Source organism: Cryptomeria japonica, chromosome 1 (assembly GCF_030272615.1).
Source record: "Cryptomeria japonica chromosome 1, Sugi_1.0, whole genome shotgun sequence".
Taxonomy (NCBI): domain Eukaryota; kingdom Viridiplantae; phylum Streptophyta; class Pinopsida; order Cupressales; family Cupressaceae; genus Cryptomeria; species Cryptomeria japonica.
The window spans coordinates 379,384,758-379,410,776 of record NC_081405.1 but is presented as its reverse complement, the minus strand read 5'-3'; the positions used below and the strand labels follow the sequence as shown (position 1 = coordinate 379,410,776).

At 36.7% G+C, this 26,019-nt stretch overlaps 1 protein-coding gene across 4 annotated transcripts in view; it reads left to right on the top strand.

Annotated features, from left to right (window-relative positions):
* The window catches only part of LOC131070902 (protein TONNEAU 1a), a 50,100-nt gene that overhangs the window by 8,115 nt on the left and 15,966 nt on the right, over positions 1-26,019 (top strand). For all 4 annotated transcript variants that reach the window (XM_058006572.2, XM_058006575.2, XM_058006574.2 and 1 more), the window contains exons 2-4: positions 1,516-1,648; positions 13,127-13,215; positions 13,321-13,446. In XM_058006572.2, the coding sequence (XP_057862555.1) occupies positions 1,516-1,648; positions 13,127-13,215; positions 13,321-13,446 (348 nt within the window). The remainder of the gene's footprint in view (positions 1-1,515; positions 1,649-13,126; positions 13,216-13,320; positions 13,447-26,019) is intronic.

Below are 26,019 nucleotides of genomic sequence, written 5' to 3'. Positions count from 1 at the left end.
CTCCTGGTTTGAAATAAGGTTCATAGCTAACTTTTTGCTTTCAACTTGTTACTTGCAGAAACCACAATGAAGTACCCTTCTTCTATAGAGGAAGTCAGAGGATGCCCAATCAAAAACTGTTTCCATGTGGGAAGTCCTCTTGAATTAGTAAACTGAAACATTCCCAAGCAAGGCAATCTATCGCTTTGCTGGATGCATTCTTTTGCCAAAGAATGTTTGTTTTAATATCAGTGACTTTCTGCTGTATTAGAATGTTTGGTTTAATATCAGCGACTTTCTCCCATATTTGAAACCTGCATTGATATTTTTTTGTATGTATGCACGATTATTATTTTTTAATTGAATATCAATTACTAATATTTTGCTTATACAAGCATCAACATTAGACTAATACAAGCTCCTTACGAGCAAACATATTAGGAATAACCAATGTAAGACCGTGAGTCACTACTTAGAAATCCACTTCATTTAAAAATCACTCCCTATAGAAGATCAAGAGTCGCAACTTAGAATTCCACTTTAGATGTTTCTATGGTGAATTGAACTTGGATCTCCACAATGAGAACCCAACATTTTAACCAATTAAGCTCAACCCCTTGGACATGATTACAATTTTAATATTTTGCAGTCTATCTTAGCACCTCTAAACCATTTTTTTGGAAAAAGGGCATCTACATCATAGTTCTTGTCTCCTGTGCTGCAGATGTCTCTGTCTGCAGGTGACTTCTTTTGCCTCAAATTATATCATATAGTACAAATTTCAGTTATTTGTGATATGGAGAGACTGGGAAATAATATTGTATGGTTGTACTTGTACTTATATACTTTTCCATCCCTTAAAAATTCTCGTGGTTATTACTTATTAATCATTGGTACCTTATTCAAGTTCAGCTTCCTCAAAAAAGTTTCTTTTGTTGAATGCATGACTAGATAATATTCTTGAATGAGAATAATTGTTTCATATGTATAATAATGGATTGTTGCATGTTAGTAGAAGCTATGGAATGTAATATAACACAGTATTGATTTGATGGTTTGAATCCCATACACGTTGTTCTGGATTTCAATATCCGTATATGTATGAAGGTGTGGCTTTGCTAACCAATAAATACTGTGTTACGCTCTAGATAGAATTAATGATGTTGAGCAAATATCAATCTATAATGTTTATGTTTTTACCTTTAGTTCTTTACTATTCTCAAGCTCTAATTGGTGAGTATCAAATGTTTTGATAGATTGTTCTTAATTCGTAAAAAATAATTGGTAATAACTTAAGTTGTATGTTAAAAAAATGAGATTCATAATTTGATTTTAAATTAAGATTCACTTGATATGCGGATTACTTTATTAAAGGACATTATCTCTCATTTTGTTTTCATATTTGGTCTGTTTGAGTATGCATGATTAATAAGTGAAAATCACGGTAATCGGTATGTGAATATAGGACTTATCTTTGGGGATTGTATATGAATTTATTTCAAATTTGCTTGACACTTCTTGATTGGATTCTCTTAGGCGGAGTTGAGAGCCAGTGTTTTTGAAGCAATTGAAGACGAGGATCATGCTCTAGAAAATGAGGAAGGAGCTGTGCCTGCTTTACTTGGTAGTTGTAATGATAAAGCTAAACAGCTTCACACCTCTCCATCAGGTAGATTTTGTCCATGATTCTTATTTTTAACTTGTCACTTTTGAGCTATTGAATGTGCATTTTAATTAGATTACAACTTGAATGAATGTGTTTCTAGTTTAATGTCTAGACGAAATGGAAGTATACAATATCGTGATAGATTTTTTTAGAGCTCACAACTTGCAGATCAACTGACCTTTTATGTTGCTAAGTGGATGTAGACCACTGGAACTTGTGCATTGCCTGCAAGACTGGAGGCTAATAAATTAACTTCCTGAGAGGCTACTAGGGAAGAGACGTGCCACACATGAATAGGGTTTTCAAATAATGTGAATAATTTAATAAAAGGGGGGCACTATGAGCGATTTTTTTATGGTCATACATTGTCAGGCACATGGATTCAGTCTTCCCCTAAATAATTTTGATGCATCAATTCATAGTATATTTATAATAGGTTGTAACAGGAATTTAGTGAGAATGTAGTTAGATTGTATTTTGGTACGATGATAAGAAGATAAGCACAAAGAGAATCAAAATAGTATACTTGCATGGTTAAGTGATACTGAAAGTTATTCTCATAAGATACAAGGAGATAAGGCTGCCTTCAAGCTCCATTTCTGCTGCTAACACACTTTCTGAGAGAGTCGTCAGCCATAATGCATGTTACATATCTTTGGAAAATCCAGTTATTGAAAGGAAGCTGGCACATTTTTCATCCTTGGTAAGAAATCTTGGCTCCAAAGTCATAATGAATGTGGTAACTGGATTCCTATAGATATGTTTTGTGAAGCAACTTCGATATTGTAATTATTCTTCTCATTTTTGGGGCAATCTTCTCCTTTTCACTATCATCCTTAATGAAGGTTTTCACCTAATTGGTTAATCATGCTGTTTTTGTGGCTAATGCATGTCCCCATTAGTCAACTTACATTTGCCATGATGTTTAAGCTTGGTAAAGTGAAATGTCCCCTTTTTGACTGGGTCTGCAGTTCTGAATTCATCAACTGCTAGACAGGTCTGAATATTGACTTAATCTTGGTCAGCTGTTAGAAGGTGATGATTTTGTCAGTTAGTTGGTTGGCCAGTTAATTAGTCAATAAATAAGGCGAGTTACTTGGTCAATGAATAAATCAGGTTGTGCCCTGTTAAGTGGACTCATCACTAGATGTGTGTGCAGTTGTCCTCAGCAAAGGAAGGTGGAAATGAGTTAGTTAACTGTCAGAAATTGTGGAAGTTGTTTGAGAGTTAGTTCCCTCCAATTATGGGTTTGGCTGCCATGACTTCAGGCCATAAGTTCAGGATCGCAAGAGGGGGAGTTTATAGGCAATGCTGGGAAGGATGAGAATCATCTTGAAAATTACTAAACTTAAAATACCCTCTTTTTGTAAGTGACACAGCTACAGTCATTCCTTGTGCCTAGGATGAAAACCCATGGGTACAGCCATAGCAGATTCTGGGGATGTAATCCTCCAGTAGCCATTGTCATATCAGTTAAGCGTCAGTTAGCAGGATGTAGAAAAGGACATTCCAGGTGTTACTTGCATTATATCTGGGAAGATTACAACCCTTGCCAGCAGCCATTATCACCAGGTGACTACAGGACTGAATCTGGGCATTTAGAATCCAATCAGCTTCCTCATAGGATCTGTTCTGAATACTAGGACATAGGGTGAGTTATGTTCAATGATTTTATTTGTGGACTGTTATAGTTATCAAAAGAATAAATAAAAGCTTCTACTATTAGCTTTTTCTGTATTTTTTTTGTATGTTCTTAGTCAGGAACTTTTCATTCATCCTACTAGCATGCTACATCAATTCTTATGGCTGATGGACCCTGTGTGCCCATTGCTGATTTTTCCAAGAATATGTTGTTGATAATAATGGTGTCATCCATAGACTATAGTTGCCAATAGGATAAGTGGGTGCAAGTACAGAGATGGGGATGCTATTTTCAAAATTAGTTTTGTTAGTATTTAGGACACGAATATGTATACTCACATGGATTTTTAAATCTAAAATCTCAGCTCTAAATTAATTAGTCTTCCCTTAAAGTTACACTTTTCTGTTTGTTAATTTCCTCTGCAATTCTATGCTGTTCAGTGGTTTATGAGTCTTGCTCTCTTTTTTTTTTTCCAAAGTTCTGCTGAATTGTCTGGTTGCCAAATTTTATGCTATTTTTTTGTTTGATGAATGATAAATGGCTTGGCTGGGATATTTTTCCCTGTTAGGGATTTTTGTATTAACAGAGATTAAAGTACCATGTGAAAAAATATAGCTCTCTTAACATAGGCTGGGATAACCTGTTGAGGTAATTCCAGTGAATAATCTCGGCCCTCTCAAGTGATATGATAATTTTGGTAATTTATTCAATTAGATAATCATAGCTCTCTTAACTTACTATGGAAACTTTTGCATTAAGTGCATCAAAAGGTTGGTAAATTTATACTGATTGGGGAATGCTTGTTCTACAATGCAAATTTCTAAGAAGGCTCAGAGTGCTTTTTCCACTAAAGAGGGCGTGGTAAACATCAACAACAAAAAGTGCAGGATCACGATTCTTAACACATGGTGAATGGGGTTGCCTTTTTAATGCCTCTAAGCTAGCCCATGGACATGAATCAACTATTAGATAGACTGACATTCATTACTTTGCTACTTTTTGGTTATCAAAGAACATCATCAGAAATTAACATGTAACATGAAACATGAAACATGAAGTCCAGACATTTTCTCTAGAAACATGTTGAAGTAATTATAGTGTTCTTTTATTGAAATGGAAACATGCTTACATTTAGCTTCTAAATTTTTACAGATGGTTTTGTAAACTTTGATTCAGCTAATTTGGTACTCGTGTCTGATTTCTTTTCTAAAATCTGCTTTTCTACTAACTGGGAGGTCTAGCACATTACGTTACTGTGATCATGTCCTACAACAACACAACTTTGAGGCCAAGATTTTTTACCTAGGCTGAAAAGATGACATTAATGTTGTGATGAGCATTTCGCTAGTACTATGAAGTATAATGTAATCAGTTTAGCTGAAGGATTTCGCTAGTGGCAAGCATTTCACTAGTAGTATGAAGGATAATGCAACTTCTTTTTTGTTCTCTTTAATCTACTATGTGGTGGCCAAATTAAACTTGTAATCTCTACTCAAATTTCTAGAAGATTCTAAAGTTGGAGGGAATATATGTTTTGTGTAGTGAAATTGATTGCACAGTAGAATAATAATTATAGGAAATATGCTGCAAAAACTTATTAATAAGCCACTTCAAGGTGGCAAACTGCCAAAAGTCTTCAGTAAGAATTTACAATCTGATGATTAACTACTACTCACTACCTCTTATACGTAGGTATCATTAGGTACTATTAGCACTCTAATATCAATGAGGTTGTCTTAGCAAACTAAAATTATGCTTAGGACACAAATGACTCAATTTAGGATTATGTGAGCCCTAGTAGGTTATAATACAATCAATAGGTTAAGGGTATAGCATGCCGCTCCTTGCCTCTTACGCAAGTGTTGTTGTCAATGCTGATCAATTGTGGATGCTTCTACACAAAATCTTCATCTTCCTATGTGGCATTTTGACAGGTAAATTTTTCCACATAATGAGGTACTCTATGGTTGTTCTAATCCTCAACTTCTTTGTGTATATCTAGAAAATTAACTTAGGATCCAAGATAATTTTTACCTCTTCATCTAGTTCTAGTACAATTGTTTGTGTAGGTTTCCACTGGCCAATAACCTTCTTAAACAATAGATATGCAAAATTGGATTTATTTTTGTTGTAGGAGGTAACTCGAGCTTGTATTCTACACTGCCAATCTTTTGCAAAATCCAGTATGGACCATAACATTTAGGCAAGAGCTTGCTTTTTTTCTTTTGTTGTTTTAGAGACATTTTCTTATATGGTTGCAAACTTGAAAATTCTAATCTCCCACTTCAAAATTCCTTTTGCTATGATGTTGGTTAGCCTATGGTTTCATTTAATTTTGTGCCATGGCCAAATTCTCCTTGAGACCTAAAAATCCTTGTTGATGATTTATGTAATCTTCCACAACTTGAACTCTTGGTGTAATCTTCAATGATGATGTGATGGATGGAGGATGGTTTCCATGTAATGCCATAAATGGAGATATTTTTAAAGCACTATGGGAGTTTTAATATTGCATTTTTCTAGGTGTAGCCAAGCCATCCAATGAGAATGTTTATTTGAAGTAAAATACGTGGATAGCCCTCCAAGCACTTGATTACTACAATTTTCCCATTTGATATGAAGAGTTATGAGCTAGTTGAGTACTCAAACAATAGAATAAATTTGTCCAAAAATTACCATAAAATAAGGATCACGATGACTTATAATCACCTAGGTACCATGTAACTTTTGTATGTTCTCCATGGATGTTTTTGCTAGTGTATTTGCTTGAAAAGGGTGAGCATATTTGGTAAGTCATATTTGGTAAGTGTGTCCACCATTGGCCTGTGGTCAAATCCATGGAGACTTCTTCTCACCATTGGCTACCAAGGGTTGCAAAAGTCTAGGCGGCTTTATTGTCTTACGGCTTACCTTCATTTCTTTGACATACTAAACATTTTACGGCAAAGTTTTGAACATCTTTAAGCCCTTCCCAGAAGAAATCTTGCTTGATTCATTGATATCTCTTAAAAAATCTTGAGTGACCCCCAATAAAAGAACTATGGAGCTCTTGTCAAATCTTTTGGTTGATGGTGGAATTCTTGCTAAGGTATAGTCTCTCTTCATACCAGAAGAAGTCTCCCTTCCATCAGAACTTATTTGAGTTTCTTGGATCATTCTGCAAATGTTGAATGATATTCCATGTAGCAACATTTGGGACCAACATCTTGCCACCACTCTAATCTCGCTTCTTCAATCCAATCTACTTGTAATATTGAAATGGCACATGATAATGGCTTATGTTTATCATCCTTTCAGATAGTGCATGGACCACTACATTCATTTTCCTTTTCATAAAAATAATCTCAAAGTCATGTCTCAACATCTTAGCAAACTATTTTTGTTGTTCTTGAGAGGATAATTGCTACTCGAAGAAATATTTCAGGCTATCATGATCTGTTTGTACTTTGAATTTTCTACCCGTTAGATATGGCTCCCATTGTTTGATTGCATAAAGATAGCTAGCTTTTTTTGTATAAACAGGTTTGAGTTGATTCTTAATTTCTTATCCTTCAACTGACCACCTTCAACATCAATGGGCTTACCTTTTTGCATGAGAACTACTCCTATACCATTTCTTGAAGCATCATGCTCCACAGTAATTTTTGGTGAAATTTAGAGTAGCTAGAGTTGGAGTGGTACATATAGTCCCCCTTTAGTCTCCCAAGTGCCACATTAGCGACCTCATTCCATCGGAAAGCATCTTTTTTCAAAAATGTTGTGAGGGGTGATGTTGTGCAGCCATAGTTGTTTACAAATATTCTGTAGTACGCAATGAGACCTAGGAAACCCCTCAAGTTTTTAATGGTTAGGAATTGGCCATCCTTTTTCGAAAGCATTGTGAGGTGTGATGCTGTGCAGAAATAATTCTTTACAAACCTTCTATAGTATGCAATGAGTCTTAGCAGACCCCTCAAGTCTGGTTTTAGGAACTGGCCACTCTATCATAGCTTTGATTTTGTTTAGATTAACTTTTACCCCTCCATGAGATATAATGTGACCCAAGTACTCCACCTCTTTGAGTATAAAACACAGAAGGTTTAGCATAAAATAGATGTTATTGGAGAATTTGTAATGCCTAATCAACATGTTGCAAATGGATTTCCCATGTCTTCTTATAAATCAATATATCATCAAAGAGCATTAATGAAAAATTCTTATAAAAAATGGCTTAAATATGGAATTCATTGAACTCTGAAATGGAGGAGAATTAACAAGACCAAATCGCATCACAAGAAATTGATAATAACTCACATGAGTCCTAAATGCCGTCTTGGGAATATCTTCTTCCTAAATTCTAATTTGGTGACATGCACCATGGAAGTAGGTGTAGGAAGCATGCACCATGGAAGTACCACCAGCTATGAGCATCCTTCTTGGATCTATGACAAAGTGCATCAACACTTAGACCATTCCCATTTGCGAATTCTATGAACTCATTTGTAACAATATCTCGCAAATCATCATTAGGATATACTCTAAGAAATGCTGCCTCGTACCCATTAGATACTTCTAGATCTCTCCATGGTGGAATCCTTCCTGGTTTATCAAGAAACTGATTGCTATAGTACTTTGGTGTCAAGGCATAGGCAAGAAGATGCAAAGGAGTGGTCATCTTATTCCACCTTTCTACAATAATTGCTTTCACTTCTTTGAAGAATTTCTCCTTGGGGTCATTCTCTTTTGCATTTATGGTGAACTTTATTTTTTCAAGCATTGAGTCAATGCCATCATAAATCTCACCAATGCAAGGCCTATTCATGTCGGTATAGTGAATCATGCTCATAATGGGCTCAGTGATACTTAGGAGATATGTAACAAGATCCCACCATTTCTCATTCAATATTCTCTCCCTAATTTTTTCTGCCCTCTCACTTCTACTCTGCTTCCATACAGTCCAATTGTTGCCGATCACCATATTGCATAGTGCCACTCTAACTTTCACAAGTCGTCTTAAGATGATTGTGTTTGATGCAAAACGGGTCTTAGCAACCTATAATACAAAATAATGCCAAAATGATTAAAAAATAAAGCCAAACTTTAAAGAAGAATACACAATATAGCTTATACAATGATATTATGAACATTGAAATTAAAAAAATCAGAAAATGTAAAATTAAATTAGTATTTCACTTACCTTCAATAGCTCCAAATTCAAAAAGGATCTAAAAATCCCTTGAGACATGTGGTGGTTTGTGATGAACATCTGGATGTCCTCAGCCTTTGCATACGCATCTCTGATCCATTTTATTTTAGTCCCAATTCTTTGTAGCATAAGATTGAGTGAATAGATCGCACAAGGTGTCCAAAAGATGTGATCATATCGTTCCTCAACCAACAAACCAGCAGCTCTACAATTTCTTGCATTGTCCGTTATGACTTGGACAACATTGCGGGGTCCCACTGACTCAATGGTGGAGATGAGATTTTCTGCAATAAATTGGCCATCTTTTACTTGGCCCTCACAATCCACAGCTTTCAAAAACATTGGCCCTTTAGGGGACACTGCTATAACATTGATCAAGGGATGATTTATAGCATCTTTCCACCCATTTGAAACAATTGTTACAGTTGTCTCAGCCCATGAATCCCTTATGGGTTTCAATGCATCTTCAACCCTCTTCACCTCTTTGTCCAATAATGTTCCACGTACCTTCTCATAACCGGGGCCCTTATGCCCTCTTGGAGCTTCATTAACACTTTTTATCATTTGCTTCCAATATGGGGAGCGGACAACATTGAAAGCCAACCCATTTGCATAAATGCACCTTTCTACATTTTGGTCAGCAATGTCTCTACTCTCATTTTGAAATGCGGTTTCTAAATGCCCCTTTGTTCTTTTGCGTGTCAAGGGTGGTTCACTTTCAGGTTCATTTGTGGAAAAAGAAGAGGTGGTCTTCTACTATAACATCGGGATTACCCCTTGTTTTCTTTGGTGTGGTTTGATTCAATCTACGGGCTTCTCTCTCTTCTACCTCCTCATGCTCCCTAATATATTTCATCACTGTCTCATCTGGTATAGGTTTACCATCTTTTCTAGGGCATTTTTTGATGCCTCTTCCTTTTATTCCACACAAATGGCCTACCACCCGATAATATGAACTATTACGTTCAATACCACATCCTTGGCATCTCCACCGGAATCCCCCACCTCCTGGAAGTAGTTTTAAAATGTCAACATACTTCATTAAGGGAGAATTTGGGTCATTTCTTTGTTTTGTAATTGTTTGTTCATTGCCAATGGAGGAAGAGGTAGATGCCATTCTAGTTCCTATGGCAAGAAATAACATAAACATATTCAAAAACAAAAACAAAATAATGAAAAAAAATTAATGTTTCATGTTTTACAATTTGTGAAACAAAATAGTTTGAAAAAAATGTTAAAAAACCTACCTCTTGTAGCCGATGGGAGCTTGCAAATGTATGAAAATGATGCTGCAACATTTGTTGAAGCTCCAAAAATCAGTCTTCAACTCCTATTTGATCTTGGAAGCCAAACTTTGTTCACCCTTTCTTCAACTTGCTGTCAAAAAAATTTTGTTTGCAACACAAATGAGGAGAAATGAGCCAAGATTATGTTTTAGAAGTCACTTTTAGGGTATAAAATTCACTTTTTACATGGCGGATTCCAAAAAATAATTAAATTTTGCATAAAATATGGCTTGCCCAGGTTCGATCTTGGCCTGCCCGGGTTCAAGCCAGGTCGAACCACCTCTGATTTTTGCGAACCCTTGTCGAACCAAGGTCGGACCAGACCTGAACCAGGGACCCGGACCAGACCGGACCGGTACCAGGGGTGCCAAGGGGTGAACCCGGTATGCTAGATTATAAGGCATGAAATAACATTCAAAACCACTCCATACAACAACAACAACACCTACAGCAAATTGAAAACAAACTACAAACCCACACCTATACACAAGCATACCACACTGAAACTAGTTTATCTACAATAACCTGTGAAGCTCCTTTGCACTCCCTAGATGAGAATGCCCTCTTGAATCAAAGGGTTTTTGTCCTCTGATTTCTGCAACTCATGGGTTTTCGTCCACAAGCGACAATCCTCTATGGGGTTTCATCCACTAAAGGACATTTTAGAACATAAAATTCATACAATGAAAAGTTGTAAAGTTGAAATGGCTAAAAGATCCTGAATGAAATCTCCAGCCAGGAATAAATATAAAATGAGCTTAAAAATTTGTGCCCAAGAATACTCCCGTCTCAATTGGAGGGAAAATATCAAATTTGAATTGCATGTAACTCCCTTATTCACCTGAAGTCAAATGGCATCTGAAAATTTCTCCCGAAAATGACCATTGCCAAGCATGCCAGAAAAGGGCTCTAGAAAGCTTCAAAAGAAATCCATCACCCAATTTGGCCAATTTGTTCAATTAATAAATATTTTAAATCCACACAATAATAAATATTAAATATTTTATTTCCCCAATGTTGTTAATCAGGATTTACAATTTTTGGACAGTGGAATCTTACTATTTTTAGTAAGTGATATATCATATTTTTGTAAAATGGGACATGACATTACTCTCCCAGTGATGGGGAATGAGATCATTTAGCATTGCAATAAGCAGTTTAATGGTAGCATGAAGGATAATGCAATTTGTCGAGGATGAATCAGATGTTGCCGTTCGAATCATCTGTATGCGTTTCTACAACTGTAGTGTAGAAGGCCAACTAGACTAGCAATCTCTTCATGAATGCTTCAGAAGATTTAAAAATTGGCGTGAACCTATTTTCTGAAGGAACATGTCTGAGTTCTTGTTCCTCCATTTTCCTATGTTATTTTCCTTATCAAATATTATTTCTAGGGATATTTTTGGTTATCTCCTTTTTTGTTCCTGCATTTCCCTCCGATCCCCACTAGCTCTCACCAAAAAGGGGACTTGGGGAAACATAGTTCTGAACTGACTTGCGCAGACAAGCTATCTCCATGTTGGGGGTGAATTGATTTTCCTCCCTTGCTAGAGACTGTTTGGCGAGAGTTCTCATTATATGTACTTTGGTTCTGTTCCTGACAGCTGTATATCCTTTAAGCTGACTTCCTTGCTGACTCAGTTATTTATGTGTAACATGCTTTGAGTCATAGTCAGGAGCAAAAATAACAGCTTCACTGTTGTATGCCATGGAAAAGCCAATGCTCAGTCTGAAGCAGGGTGACTCTGGATTGTCTTGATAACATTCATTTAGTAGCTGATTTCTTTAACATATTTGCTGCTTGTACCTTTTAGTAGTAGAATGTAGTTTTTGTGGAGGTCCTGTTTAGTTTTGCATCATTTTTCTCTTCAGATTTGTGTGGTTTTCAATTCCTTGACGAGAATGTGTAAGCTTGTATTGGAGTTGTTCCTATTTTAACTACAATTCAGCTCAGCTGTTTTATTCTTTTATCAATTCCTTTGAAGTTTTAATTCCAGCCTAGCTAACCACTTTTTTTCTCAGATTCAATAGACTTCTCTAGGACATTCCACTATACTCGAGGTTAAAAATACCATACCGGGTATTATTTTGATCAATGATTAATCATTGTTGGTGACAAGATCCTGAAATATTGTACAGTCCAAAGGAAGGTGAATTATTGCCAGCATTTGGACTAGATATTATAACAAGCTAGAATGACATGATATGCAATATTGGACGATAGCAAGTTCACTATGGTCAAAATTATTAAAGATTATTGCTGATACAACTTGCTAAATAGCTGTTTAAATAGAATTTTCTAGGAAGTATTCCAATCTGTGATCAATGTGATTGTTACAATGCATTGCAAATCTACTGTGATATTTCTTTTGTGAAGGTTTGAAGATTATTTAAAATCCGTGAGCTCTTAGAAGTTTCAACCAGGATCTGCATCCAAGAGTAATACTCAGTGAGACTGCGCTGGGTCTAATACTATGATGCAACTTGTCATTTCTGCATGATTTGTGGCAAATCTTACAGGGCAATCTCAAAAATAACACATGCCATAAATGGAAAATAAAATAAGAAGCATTTGTGTAAAATTTGAGTTTAAAATCATTCCATCTATTATTTCTGTGTACAAGTGGCATCACTTTGCAGAATTATTCCAGTATAGATCCTTCTCTACTCTTTGTTGTGTCCAGAAAACGTAAAGAATAATCATTGGTTAGCCTTTTTCTTTTGCTGTTTTATAAGAGAGAGTTATATTATCCATTTAATTCAAGTATGATTGTATAATCCTTCCCTTGTATTAAGTGCAGTTACCTTTTTCTAGGAAAATCTTGCAGTGAAATTTAAAAAATAGCACATGCCACAAACAGGAATAAAAATGAGAAGCATTGTGTTAAAATTCAGTTTAAATCTTTCCATTTATTATTTGTATGGATAAGTGAGATTTGCAGAATTCTTTGAGTCTAGATCCTCGTACTCTGTGTTATAGTCAGAAACCATTATTCAGCTATCATTGGATAGTCCCTTTTTCGTTAGATTCTAAGATTGAGTTATGCTTACCTATGCTCTGTCAGATGTTGCTTCTGATCCTAATCTTGTGGAGTAGACTGAATGGTAATGAAGCCTTTCACCTTTGCAGGTTTTGCCTGAAATATTTGAGCAAAGAACATCCAACTGGTTTGCACGTTATCCAATGTAGATGATCTGAGAGAATGTCTTTTAACTGCTTGTTCCCACATAATTATTATTTATTAGTTAATTATATGCTTGAGTGTTGACTAAATTTCCTTTGAAAATGTATAATTGTAATCTGAAACTTGAGGCAACGGTTTTTATGCTGTATTCAATTTAAGATTAGTTTTTGTGTTGATTTGCAGGCAAGTTGTTGACTGCACTAATTTGTGAATATTTGGAATGGGCGCAGTTGGGGCATACATTGAAAGTGTATTTGCCCGAGTGTAATTTGGTAAGTATTAATAAGTATTATTAAGATTCATGGTTAATCACATAGTTTCAGTGGAATCCAATTATTGTTTACCAACTCATGATTTACCATTCTTGTGTTTGTCAGCCTAAGGGCTTCTGGAAATCTGAGCTCAGAGAGAAATTTGGCTCAAAAGTTGATGCAGACTCTAATAATGATGGTGATAATGGGCCATTGCTGTTGGAAGTCCTGGAAACTTATTTGAACCGTGAGGTATTTTCTATTGATAGCTTGCTTAATTCAAGTATAATGTGGTTTGTTCTATGTTTAGTTTCGATGAAAGTTGTTTCCATCCTTTATTATGAATAATACAGTTGTTTCAACACCCTTGGTTTTGCTGTATGATCAAGTGTTTGGAGGCAGCTAAAGCCTAAAACTACTTCATTTAATATATTTTGTTATTTTTATAGTTTTATTCTGCAAATCTTACTATAATTACTTTCAACTTTTTAAGGGATTGTGAAAATGGACATTACATACTTCTATCCAAAACTTATTAGCCAATCCCAATGCTGTTTTGCAGAGTTGTGTTTCCCTTGTTCCATCTTGAATTTCCTTTTTTTTTTTTTGATTTTTTCAAAAAAGTTGAAAATAGATTGTTTGTTAGGTTTTTGCGTTTATAGTTTAATGTTGTAAATCTATATAAAGTTTCTTATGAAGGATGTTGAACGTGGGCATCATAGTTGAAAATCTCGGACTCGCCTCGGACTCGGCAAACCAAAATTTTGGACTTGGACTCGGACTCGTGAAAGACTCGCGAAAGACTCGGCAAAAAAAAACAACCCGTAGTTTTACAAAAAAAACATAAAGAAATTAATGCATTTAGAGAACATAAGTGCCATAATTGAAACATTACACATGTCATATGATCTACAAACACGCAATATTTGAAATTTCATCATTCATGGCAGCATATTCAAGTTTCAACTTTCAACTCTAAAATGTATAATGGCAGCATAAGTATATAAATGTTCACAAAATTACATATAATGATATGTCCAAGTCCAACTGCAAATGTGAAAAACAACAATGTGAATGAACAAACCAAAGAGAAGACTACATCTTCCTCTTTGTATTTTTCCTAATATAGCTCAATTTTTCAGGCCTTGAGCTAGAAGTAGTAGCAGTGGGTGTTGTGGTATCTAAATGGTGAGATGATTCTTCGTCAAAGTCAAAGTCCTCATCATCATCCTCATCTTCGTCCTCATCTTCATCCTCCATTTCATCCAATCTTGCTCCTTCTGCATCTTGTGCTGCTCCTCTCTCTATTTCTACAATTTCTTCTTCGGTAAGGAGGACATCATCACCATCATTTTGTTCATTCATGGTCCAATCACCATATGGATCAATTTCATCCAAGTCAATGGCCTCATGTGAAACACCCTCCACCTGTCTAACTCGAAGGCGAAAGTTGTACCGAACAAATACTAGATCATTGAGCCGCTTTTGTGACAATCTATTTCTCTTCTTTGTGTGAATGCTCTCAAAGACACTCCAATTTCATTCACACCTAGAAGCACTGCATGGCTGAGACAAAACACGGATAGCTATCTTTTGAAGATTAGGCGTGCCGGCACCATAATTCTCCCACCATAAATCTACAAAAAACATTTAGAAATATTAGAGTTGAGAAAAAAATGTAACAATCAAGTTTGTAGGTTTTTTCTTGCACTATTGAACTAAGTTACTAAATTTTTTACCTGGTTGTTGTTTTCCTCTCCTATCAATTGCTAGTTGTGATGAGAAGAGTCTCCCCTCTGCACTTTTGTAGATCTTGAACAATGAACATTTCCAAATTCAGAAATAGATACTAGATAGTCAAAGTGTCAAACTCAAATTCAATAATGAACATTTCCAAATTCATAAATAAAGATAGAGCAATTGCAAATGTCAAATCTCACCTCCAACTCATCAAGAACCTTGTCTCTCAACTCAGGATCAGGTGTCATCTTATCAATGCATGTAATAACCCCTGCCATGACCTCCTCATCAGCCCTAAATGAATCAGAGAAGTAGAATTTCGGGTTCAAAAAGTAGGGGAAGGCATGTATCGGTTGGTGGAGTTGGTTTGTCCACCTACGATCAATGATGCGCCAAAGGATTTTACATTTTCTTGTATTTCCACAATAGTAATGTGAAATGGCCTCTTTGGCCCTATCCATGGCCTCATAAATGAAACCCATTGGCATGCCCTCTCCATCCACCATACGAAGAACCCTTACCAAAGGTTCTGTCACCTAAAAAAATTAAAACAAATTTTAAATTAGTACAAAATCAACCCCTAAAAAATAAAATCAGCAAATAGACAAGATTGTATAAACTTTACTTTTGTGTTTGTTACTTATCGCAGTCAACTCCTCTCCACTTTTATTGAACCCTTCATCAAAAAAAATGCTCACAATCTTCTCTGCTTCAGGTCTTTTGGAGTATGCAGACCCCAACCAAGCATCTGACACAAACATCTGCTTAAGATGAGGAATGGCACTAAGAATGCTCTGCAAAGTGATGAAGTGGCTAGCAAATCGTGTCACTCCAGGTCGCACAAGGTCCTTGCCATTTGTGTGTTTTCTCATCAAAGCAAGCACCCAAGTATGGTTGTAGATGAATTTGGTGGCACTTTTTGCATCTTCAACCACCTTCTTCACCCATCCAATCTTCCCAATGTCCTCTAGCACCAAGTCCAAGCAATGTGCAGCACAAGGACTCCATGTAATCGAAGGATGCCTCTCCATAAGCATTCTACCTGCAGATACATATGCAGCTGCATTGTCTGTGATAATTTGGACAACATTCTCAACTCCAACTTCCCGAACCACACCATCCAACAGATTACACAAAGTCTCTGCATTTTTTATTTCATTTGAGGCATCAACAGATTTTATGAATACCATTGCACCATTTGAAGCCACCAAGAAGTTGAGAAGAGTCCTATTCCGTCCATCTGTCCATCCATCAGATAAAATGCTGCATCCTTTTCTCTTCCAATACCTTTTTTGATCATCAACCACACCTTGTGTATTTTGCACAGCTTTCTCTAGCAATGGCCCACTGAAGTCATGACCTGTTGGGGCCTTAAACCCCTTACCCGCCACTGTACATGCATTAACAAAACTTTCCCAATACACATTGTTTGCTGCATTGAAAGATAGATTATTGTAAAACCAAAAGTTTGAAGCTGCTATCCGTGCTTGTTCATGCTTCTCTCTATTCCATCCTGTACCTCTCAAGTGAAGGTTGTGCACCTGGAACATTGCGTGGTACAAAAAAATTAGCGTCTGATCTAACAAGAGTGCCACTAGCCTCACCCTCATTGTCACCAAAAGATGAAAGTGACTGATGACCCCGACTGTGACCAATGGGACCCGAAGTGGACAATGTGGGATTCATTGCAGCTGCCATGGCTTCTCTTGTTTTTTGCCTTTCTTCCTTATGCATATCATTCTCAGCAAGAATGGCCTTCATCTCTCTAATAATTTCAGGAGTTGATTTTGGGCATGCCTCCACACCATATCCAGGTATTTGTGCCAGGTGGTATTTTAATCTATTGATTCCACCAGTCATCCATTTTGTGCATTTGGTGCAAGTGACCTCCCCCTTTTTGCTTCCTGCAATCCCATATTTCCAAGCTTTCTCTCTTTGTCTTCCTGACCTTGGGGTTGCCCTTGGAGTTGAACTTGCCATTGCTGATTTAACATGAAAAAAAAAAAATCAGCAGGGTTTTATGGAAAATCAACAAAAAAAATGACAATGAATCATTTGGGAAAAATAGCATTCAAAAACAAGAAAAAAAAAAGAGGAAATAACTTAGGAAAGAAAATAGAAAAAAATTTGGCAGCATATCCCCTTTTTTTTAAAGATTTTTTTCAGTTTCAAAACAATGAAATGATTCAAATGAAAAAAAAAGAAAGAGAAAAAATCCTTACCTAGATCTCTCTTGCTGATTTTTCCTTCTTCCCTCTACTCCTCCAAACCCTTCTAACCTGCTATAGCCAAAGAAAAGCCAAAATGAAGTGAGAAATAAAAAAAAAACTCGGTTTTTACCCTTTACGGGCGTATTTTTCTGGGCCCGTGAGTCCCTGCGAAAGACTTGCGAGTCCGAGCAAAAGACTCGCGCGAGTCTTTGCGAAAGACTCGCGAGTCTTTCGCAGGGACTCGCCTGGACTCGCCTCGCGAGTCCTAGGCAAGTCGACTCGCGGCGCCAAAGAGTCTTTCGCAAAGACTCGCGTGAGCCGCCTCGCGAGTCCTAGGCGAGTCGACTCGCGGCACCAAAGGACTCGCGAGTCCGTGGCGAGTCGGCGATTTTTAAAAGTATGGTGGGCATTACATGCTTCTATTCAAATCTGAGCAGTGAAGTTATTCCTTGGGTGGTGTAGGTGTATTTCTATAGACAAGCATTTTAGAATGCTGGATTTTACTTTACAAATGCAGATAAAATTACTTTTAGAGGATATAAGTTTCCGATTTCGGTGTGGGTATTTGCATATGGTACTCTGGTACAGCAAATTTCTTTTGGGGGTTAGGTACTTTTTGCGCATGCCCAAACAAAAAAACTTATAAAAATTATGATACTAGGTTCTCTTGGAACCCTCTCATGCCATATGGGTTCAATCTGGGGCTAGTATGCCATTGGGTTCACCCAAGGTCTCACTTGGGCAAACCTGGGTGAACCTAGGGGGATTGGTGGGCTGCCCTATAGAAAAAATTAATGTTTTTTGGGTACTTTTTGCGCATACCCGAACAAAAAAACTTACAAAAATTTATGATACTAGGTTCTCTTTGAACCCTCTCATGCCATATGGGTCCAATCTAGGGCTAGTATGCCATTGGGTTCACCCAAGGTCTCGCTTGGGCAAACTTGGGTGAACCTAGGGGGATTGGTGGGCCGTCCTATAGAAAAAATTAATGTTTTTTTTAGCATTTCTATAAACAAAAAAGTGCCAAATAACTAATTTTGCTGGCAAGTGATAAAATTGGGAAAATGGTTTCTAATCCCCATATCCTCATGAGGGGTGTTGCTCCTAAATCCCCTTGAGGGCTATTGCCCCTCGATCTTGTTGAGGACATTTCCCCTAAACCTCCACAAGGAGTGTTGCCCATTAACCCCGTTGAAGGCGTTAACTCTAGACTCCATTGAGGTCTCCATTTGCAAACCCACACTAATTGTCATCCCCAAGTCTAGGTCCTTAGTTTAGTGCAGTCGATTGTTTGCAAAAGAAGCTGAGGATTTGGTCATAGAGAAGTCCAACTTGCATCTCTTGTCAAATAAAGAACTTCATAACAATGAGGGGGTGATGAGGAATTGGGATCAAACTCTTGAGTGTGCTGACTTAGACATTATTGTTGCTCGACTTGCCAAAATCTCTTTAGATGAGGCATACATATTATATGGCTCGTGGAACTAGCATTGTAAATCATTGTGGTTCAAGTGAAATTGAACCAAATGTTGACATTGATGCTCTTGATGAAGAGCAATATGAAGATACTGAATATTGTTGTAATTTTCATTATGTATTTACATTTGACAAATCACTAAATTTTGAATTTTACGAGTACTTCCATATTTGCAAAAATGAGGTAACTAATTTTTTTGTTTATTTGCACTTATGAGTAGCACTGTTTTTATATTTTGTCGTACCAAGGAATTATTTGCTGCATTTCCATACCTGAACCTTGTACCTGTAACCATCCTTGTACCAAAGCTAGCAAGTTAGTTAAAAATCATAAATATTTACAATTTGCAGCGTATTAAGTATAATTATAAATTGATATATTAACAAAGGAGATTAAACCTATGTTAACTTGAGTTTCTGGGACGGGGATGATAGACGATAGAGGATGAGGGTACGCGTTTTTGGGATGGTGATTTTTATTTTTGCCAATTTTGAGGACAGCTAGGGGATGGCAAATGGGATGGCTAAATAAAAATAGGGAAAATTAAAATATATAGGGAAATTTAAAATATTCATATGAAAACATGGATAAAGCATGCACATATACATTATAGAACCTTAACATATAAGAAATAGCAGAGTTCTTATGCCAAATTTGTGTTAAATTCAAAAGTCAAAATTCATTGTCAAAATTCACTGTCAATATGCAGAATTTACGGGGATGTCCCCTAGGAGTCCCCTGTCCCTGGGACAGGGACGCATGAAAAAGAAAACTGGGGAGGCATCCCCGGGTAATGTAGGATTAAGCTCCTTAAATAGAGATTTACAAGACGAGAATAGAAACACAAAAGACAACTAACTAAGATGAGCATTATAGAAACATTACATTATTTTAATACCCTCCCTTAATGGTCATCTTTTTAATTACCCTACAGATTACTTGACATAATATGCAGGTCTTTTGGTCATGAATGCATAGAAGGCCGCCCCCTTCTCTTCATAACACTCTGCTACATGAGCCTCCTGCTGAGACCCTCCCTGGTTCTGCAGAATTTTTGGGGACGACCAAGATAACCACAATCCTTCCAACTTGATGTTGGATAACAAAGCTGTCCCTCCCTTTATCCAGAGACACAAAGATCAGGTTCTCAAAGAGCATCGACTTTTGTTGACAAAAAAAATCGGCTCTAAACTGAAACCACAATTTTTTGGAAAAATCGCCGAACCCTCCATTGCATTTGAAAGACAACAATAGCCATGATTTTGTCAAAAAAACGTAATTTTTTTTTGTAGATGAGCATGACGACCCAAAACAGATTGCAAGAAACCACGGTTTTTGTGGAAAAAATCGTCAAACCCTTCCATGATTTTTGCTGAAATAAAAAAAAACCTTCCATTAGTGAAAGAGCCCATGATTTTTGTATGATAAAATCCCACAAAAAACTAAAAACCAACCATGATTTTTAGGAGAAAATCATGCAAAATCCTCCAGACTTCGCACGGCAAAAACAGCGCCATGAAATTGCGCAAACCCATCCAAGAAGATGCAGATAACTCACCATAATTTTTTAATGGGAAAAAATCAGAAAACCCACCATAAAAGTCTGTTCAAAAATGTTACTTATGACCATCATAAGCAAGAAACCCATGACTTTTCCAAAGTTGTGCAAAAACCTGACATAGAAAATGCAGAAGACAGCCATGAAAAAATACCCTCAGTTTTTCCAAAAACTGGTAAAAAATTCTGCAGGTATACATAGGTCAGGGCTGCAACCCTAGCAAAGATTCACCAAATCCGTCTGCAGAAAACAAAATCCTCTGCCACACATGTCTTGGCATGAAAAACCTGAAACACTGCCACAATGAAAATGTCTGCAGGAAGGGCAGAAAGAAACCCTATCCCGCAAGTAAAAACACACCCAGATCGTGCGCAATGTGTGCTGAAAAACTGTGCAAAATCTTCACAAAATTTTTGCAAACCCTAGGCATTCAGTCAGGCAGAAATGCTCCAGTCGCGCAGAAAGAGCAGAAAGAGATCCATCTTAGACCAGACACAGACCTGGCACACAAGAATAATATCACTGTAGAAATGACCACGATTTGCAAAAAATCGTGAAAAAAAATTGCTCAGAATCCTTGTGCGGATAGAAAGAAAGTTGAAACCCTTGTGCGAAACTAAAAACAATGAAAAACAGCCACGGACATAAAAACAACTCGCTATTTTTACAACCAGGCAGAGAAAATGCGACACAGCCTTGAAGACGATGCACGGCAGAGAAAAAATGCACGGAAAACCCTTGACACTTAACAACAGATCTGCAATCCTCAGAAGCAGAAAACCCTTCCGCAATTTTTCAACAACAAAAACCCTCATGCTCAGACGAAACCCGCGATTTCAAACAAACCCCATATATTCCAGCAAAAAGAATCCGCTTCGAAGAGAAGATGTGATTTTCCAGAAACCCCTTGAAAATCACCCATGAAAACACTTGAAAAAAGTCACGTTTTTCATAAAAAAAAAGAACAAAAATAAAAAATTCTGAAAAAAAATTCCAGGTAAGATTCGACGAATTTAATTTTTTTTCTAAACGATCCTAATCCGCTCTTATACCATGTTGTTATGTAATGTCCCCTCTTTTCTAGTCACTATTCAGGAAGGTGGATTTCCTGTTAGCCATCTCCGCAGGCAAATGGTGTGGTTAGCAGATGATTGTCTAACCAAGAGGAGCTTATAATAAGAGATTATTAGTTACTTTTTTTTAATAATTGGAAACTTTATTAAAAAGTAACTTTATAAAGTAAAACTTATTATTACCCCCTTGGTTCGACTTCCTAGGCAATTAATATAAAAAGTGGTGACTTTACCATGATGGGCTCACCCTCAAGTTTAGACGCCATTTTGGAGGGAATAAGATTCTTTGGAATCTTTAAAAGATGCCATCTTGAGGTTCGATGAGGGTTGAGAGGCATAAAGAGAAGTAGGCGGCTCATTTTTGCAGCATCTTGAATTCATTATTTTTTATTTTCTCTGATTTGTGAGGTCTGCAACAGCACGTACCAGCTCTGTCAGCCGCAGGAGGACAAAATCCCTCCAGATTCTGATTGTGTGGACGAAACCCCACACTCCCAGCATCACCACGGCGGCACTAATTGATCAGCATTTGGTCATTAAGGGCCATAGTCAGCTAAAATCCACCATTTACAGCTTTGACAGGTCCGTCTTAATAGATCTGGGCAGTTAGCAAGCATTTTCCAGCAGATATAACTTTCAAACTTGCAGATCGTACCTTCCAGGGCAGGCCGTACCACTATTTCATGCCTGGGGACCCTTAGAAAATAATTGCAGGGGTTTTGAATCAGATTTTTGGCTCAGAACTCATTGTTGAGGGTTAGTGACAGCATTCCACCAGGTTCTTCAGCCTTTCAGTCACTTGTGAGAGAAGTACGAACATATTAGTGGGGAAAGCACCTTGAATTCAAGGGCTTTAGCCTGGCAAGGGACAAGAAATCACATTGTATTGCAATTTCTCATCTCAGATTTGTTTTGATAATTCTTTATTAGCATAATAAATCCTATTGGAGCTGTTAGTGCATAGAGGAGGTGCTCCTGTCAACATTCTATCAATTTCAGTCAATAAAGAAGCTCATCCAGACAAGCATTGGACACCTGGTTGGCCAACTTTGGCTCTGGATGCATTTAGAAGTGATTTCAATTGTTTGATAATTTGCTGTTAATAAATCAGAACTCTCTGAATTTCATTTCCAGTAGTTATTCTTTAATGCATTGCATTTATCTTCCATTCTTTGTTAATAAAACTTCAAGCAAAAACACATAAAAAGCATAAAACCTCAAAAAAAGTGCATTAAAACCCAAAATTCCAACCGTTGGTCAAAGAAATCAAATTCAGAAAAACATATCAGTTTGTGCAAGATTACAGTTGGAATATTTCATGTTATAAATCGATATATTAACAAAGGAGATTAAACTCCTTAAATAGAGATTTACAGGATGAGAAAAGAAACATGAAAGACAACTAACTAAGATGACCATTATAGAAACATTACATTATTTTAATATTAAGTTCAGAATACCACAAATAATGTGTATGCTGAAAAAAAAAGCGAGTGTTAGCGTCAAATCTAAGTGCATCCAATGGTCCTGAAATATGGGCTGATTAGCTTTAATGGTCCTGAAATATGGGGTTGGTCAGCTTACAAAAAAGAAATATCAGAAATAATTTTAAACATTTTGAGTATTTTGTTTGGTAATCTTGCATTTGGCTTGCCTAATTTTATGAAATCATTATATTTTAATATTACTGGCTAAAATACCCTCTTCCCATCTTATGGCAAGGCATAAAAACATTTAATGAATTCAAATCCCACATATTTCACATAGTAACTTGTAAAGGATAGTAATATTTCACAAGTTAAAATCCTAATTTGACATAGCAGTGTAAGGTAGTAATATTAATTTGTGAAGTAAGATAGTAATATTTAAATTTAAAATAAAATGCTGAATTTGTGAAATGTTCCGAATAAAGGATGGCAAGGGCATATTTGTGAACATTATGCCCTTATATATTCATAAGCTGCACTGCAGGCAACTGCGGATAATTACAGTTGGCACAAGCACTCTTGATAGAGATGTCTATTCCACTGTAATTCCATCTACCCAGTCAACAACACACAAGATGCACTCTGCCTGCCTCTAAAATTGCAGCAGAAACACACTGAAATCATCACATCAGAGATGGAATCCCTTGGATACGTTATCTGCCATTTCCAAATGATTTTGATGGGAAAAGTGTGGACCCTGCTTGAACCCACAGGATCATAATTTTTAGAATCCAATTCTAGGATGTTCTGTATCCAGAATCAGCCTGGTTTCCTGTCGATTTGGTAACTTAGGAAAGGATTGTCAATGTTTCTTGATCTAAAATTTGAATAAGAGTTGCTATTCTGTCTGGAATGTAAGGAAAGAAGAGTCTATGCTTACCTAAACAATTGAAAGAATTTGAGTTGGTCCTTAGATCTGAAATTGTCAGTAATGTACATGTATTTGATGTAACTATTCTCAAGATGAAGAGTGTAGAGCACTTAAACTCATTTCTCCCTCATGTGATACCTGCTGGGTGGAGGATCCTAAAAGGGTGCAGGGTGCAAATCAAGTGAATCAGGTACACACACATGTAGATGTAGAAATGGAACCAAAGAACATCTACGAAAGCCTCTTGTCAATCTCAAATTGTCATGATATTGAAATTCACATGTTATCTCAAGAAAACTACCAAAAGATAGCAGGGGAAATAGGTGCAATGATCTACCAGAGAAGAAATAATGGGAAATATGCTTCACATTAACAGGAGAGCCCTTCAATAGGGCTTTTTGTATATAAATTGTTGTAATTCTACTAACACTTCCTAACTAGGTTTGCTAGGGTTTTATGTTTTTAAAGGGGAAGTTGACCCCTTGACCTTTGGGGTTCTGTGCATTAACTGGGGTGGGCTAACATGCTATGATATGAGCTCACGACCTCTTACACAAGGGGCTGTTGGCCTGTTATCTTGAATCTTACTAGCTATGCCATGACATATCTATCTCGGGTTCTCCATTTTTCCCACCTTGCTATGTGGCCTTCCTGTGCAATTTGGGCCTAAATCACCTTGCCAATTGCCACTTCTGCTCGTGCAAGATTGCTGCCCTGCCTCATTACTTTACAAGTGGAGCACCACCAAAGCACTGTTGGCACTTAAAATACATGGAGGTACTATATTATAATTCTGGAATTTTGGAGGAAAAGTGAGTGTGTTTTGATAGTGAATTTGCATTAGATGAGAGAGGATGGAATGATTAGAACTGTGAAACTTGATGCTGTGATGATTTTACCTAAGGATTCTAGATCTGTAATCAAATTTTTAACATTCAACCTGTTGCTCCTGTAATTAAGGTTGTTTGAAACAGTATATTTACAATTACTCCGCAACCTTGAAGAATTGGAGGATGGCATATGAAGCCTAGCTTCTTAATAACTTGATCTATGGAAACTCTCTTTGCCTCTGAATTAAAAGTTGAATGACTCCCTATTGGGTGTCCTAGCCCACTGTCAACCTTTCTAAAATGCTCCAAAATCTTGCAGGGCTTACCCAAAGTCTTTGATACCATGTTGGAACAATTTGTGCATCCAGCTAGGCCTTAGAAACAATCATAGAAGCTTACATGCAGCTATTACATTACTCCATATGCAAAGAATCCAGTGTTCCACCATGTTTCGAGATGGGGGGACAAAGGGCCTAAGTTCGGGGACGGTGGCGGGGGGTGGTGGTGGTGCTGATATACATATAGTACTTGAATAACTAGTTATGAAAAGATGTATAAGAATCTTAGCATTAAGAATTCTGAATTACATTTCAAATTTTCAAATAAAAGTATTATGAAACTTAATTCTAAATACTTGCAACTTTAATTATAATGCTAAATAAAATTAAAAATTGCAATTTGACAAATGAAATTGTCGAAGAGGAGAATTCTATTATATCCTAAATATCATAAGGATGATTACAATGAGTACCATGATATCAAAATAAGTCTAATAAGACTGATTACAAAATGTAGTGAAGGGAGGCCTGGAACTACTGGAGTACTCATGGTCAAGATCCACCAAATTGACACCAACCAGCCCTGCATCTGAAGTCGTAGCTTTCTCATCAACGTGTGCTAGCTCCTCTAGCTCTAAATCCCATCGTGCCGCTGGACTCTCTTTGTACACTTGTGTCTTTGTAATGTCCCCTTTTGGGATTTTCTGCTATTTATTCCAGAGATAATAATTCCAACTTAATATGAGAGTTGTAATACATTAATAAATATAATTTGATAAAAAATTGAATATTTTTCATTATAATATTCGACTTAAAGTTTTAAGGCTAGTTTAGAAAAAGCAGTACTTATCTTGATAGATTCTCTGATTTGAGATGTATGTTTCTAAATTGTAAACATCACCTTAGACCATCTGATTGATATCTCACAATTAGTGGAGGATGCGTAAAAACACAAATAATTTTCAATCTTCAACATACTGTTGACTCCTCTGAGACCATCATTGACCTTTTGGTAATATTGATTGTTCAGATCACACTCAATAATCTGCAAGGCTTAGGAGAGGTTGAAAATTTGAAATAAAACCCACTACCAATATTCCAAAGTCTTCCAAGTGGGTCCCATCCCCTTTAGTGGAGCTGTTGCAAAAAAATCACAACAATAATTAGAAATCTCCAAAACCTTTTCTAATTGCTGCAATCACTGTTGGAGGATCCTTTTCTGAATAATTGTTGTGTGGGGCCCACAAAGCACTTTGACAAGTTACTCTAATGCTAATAAATCTGAATTTCTGTTGAAG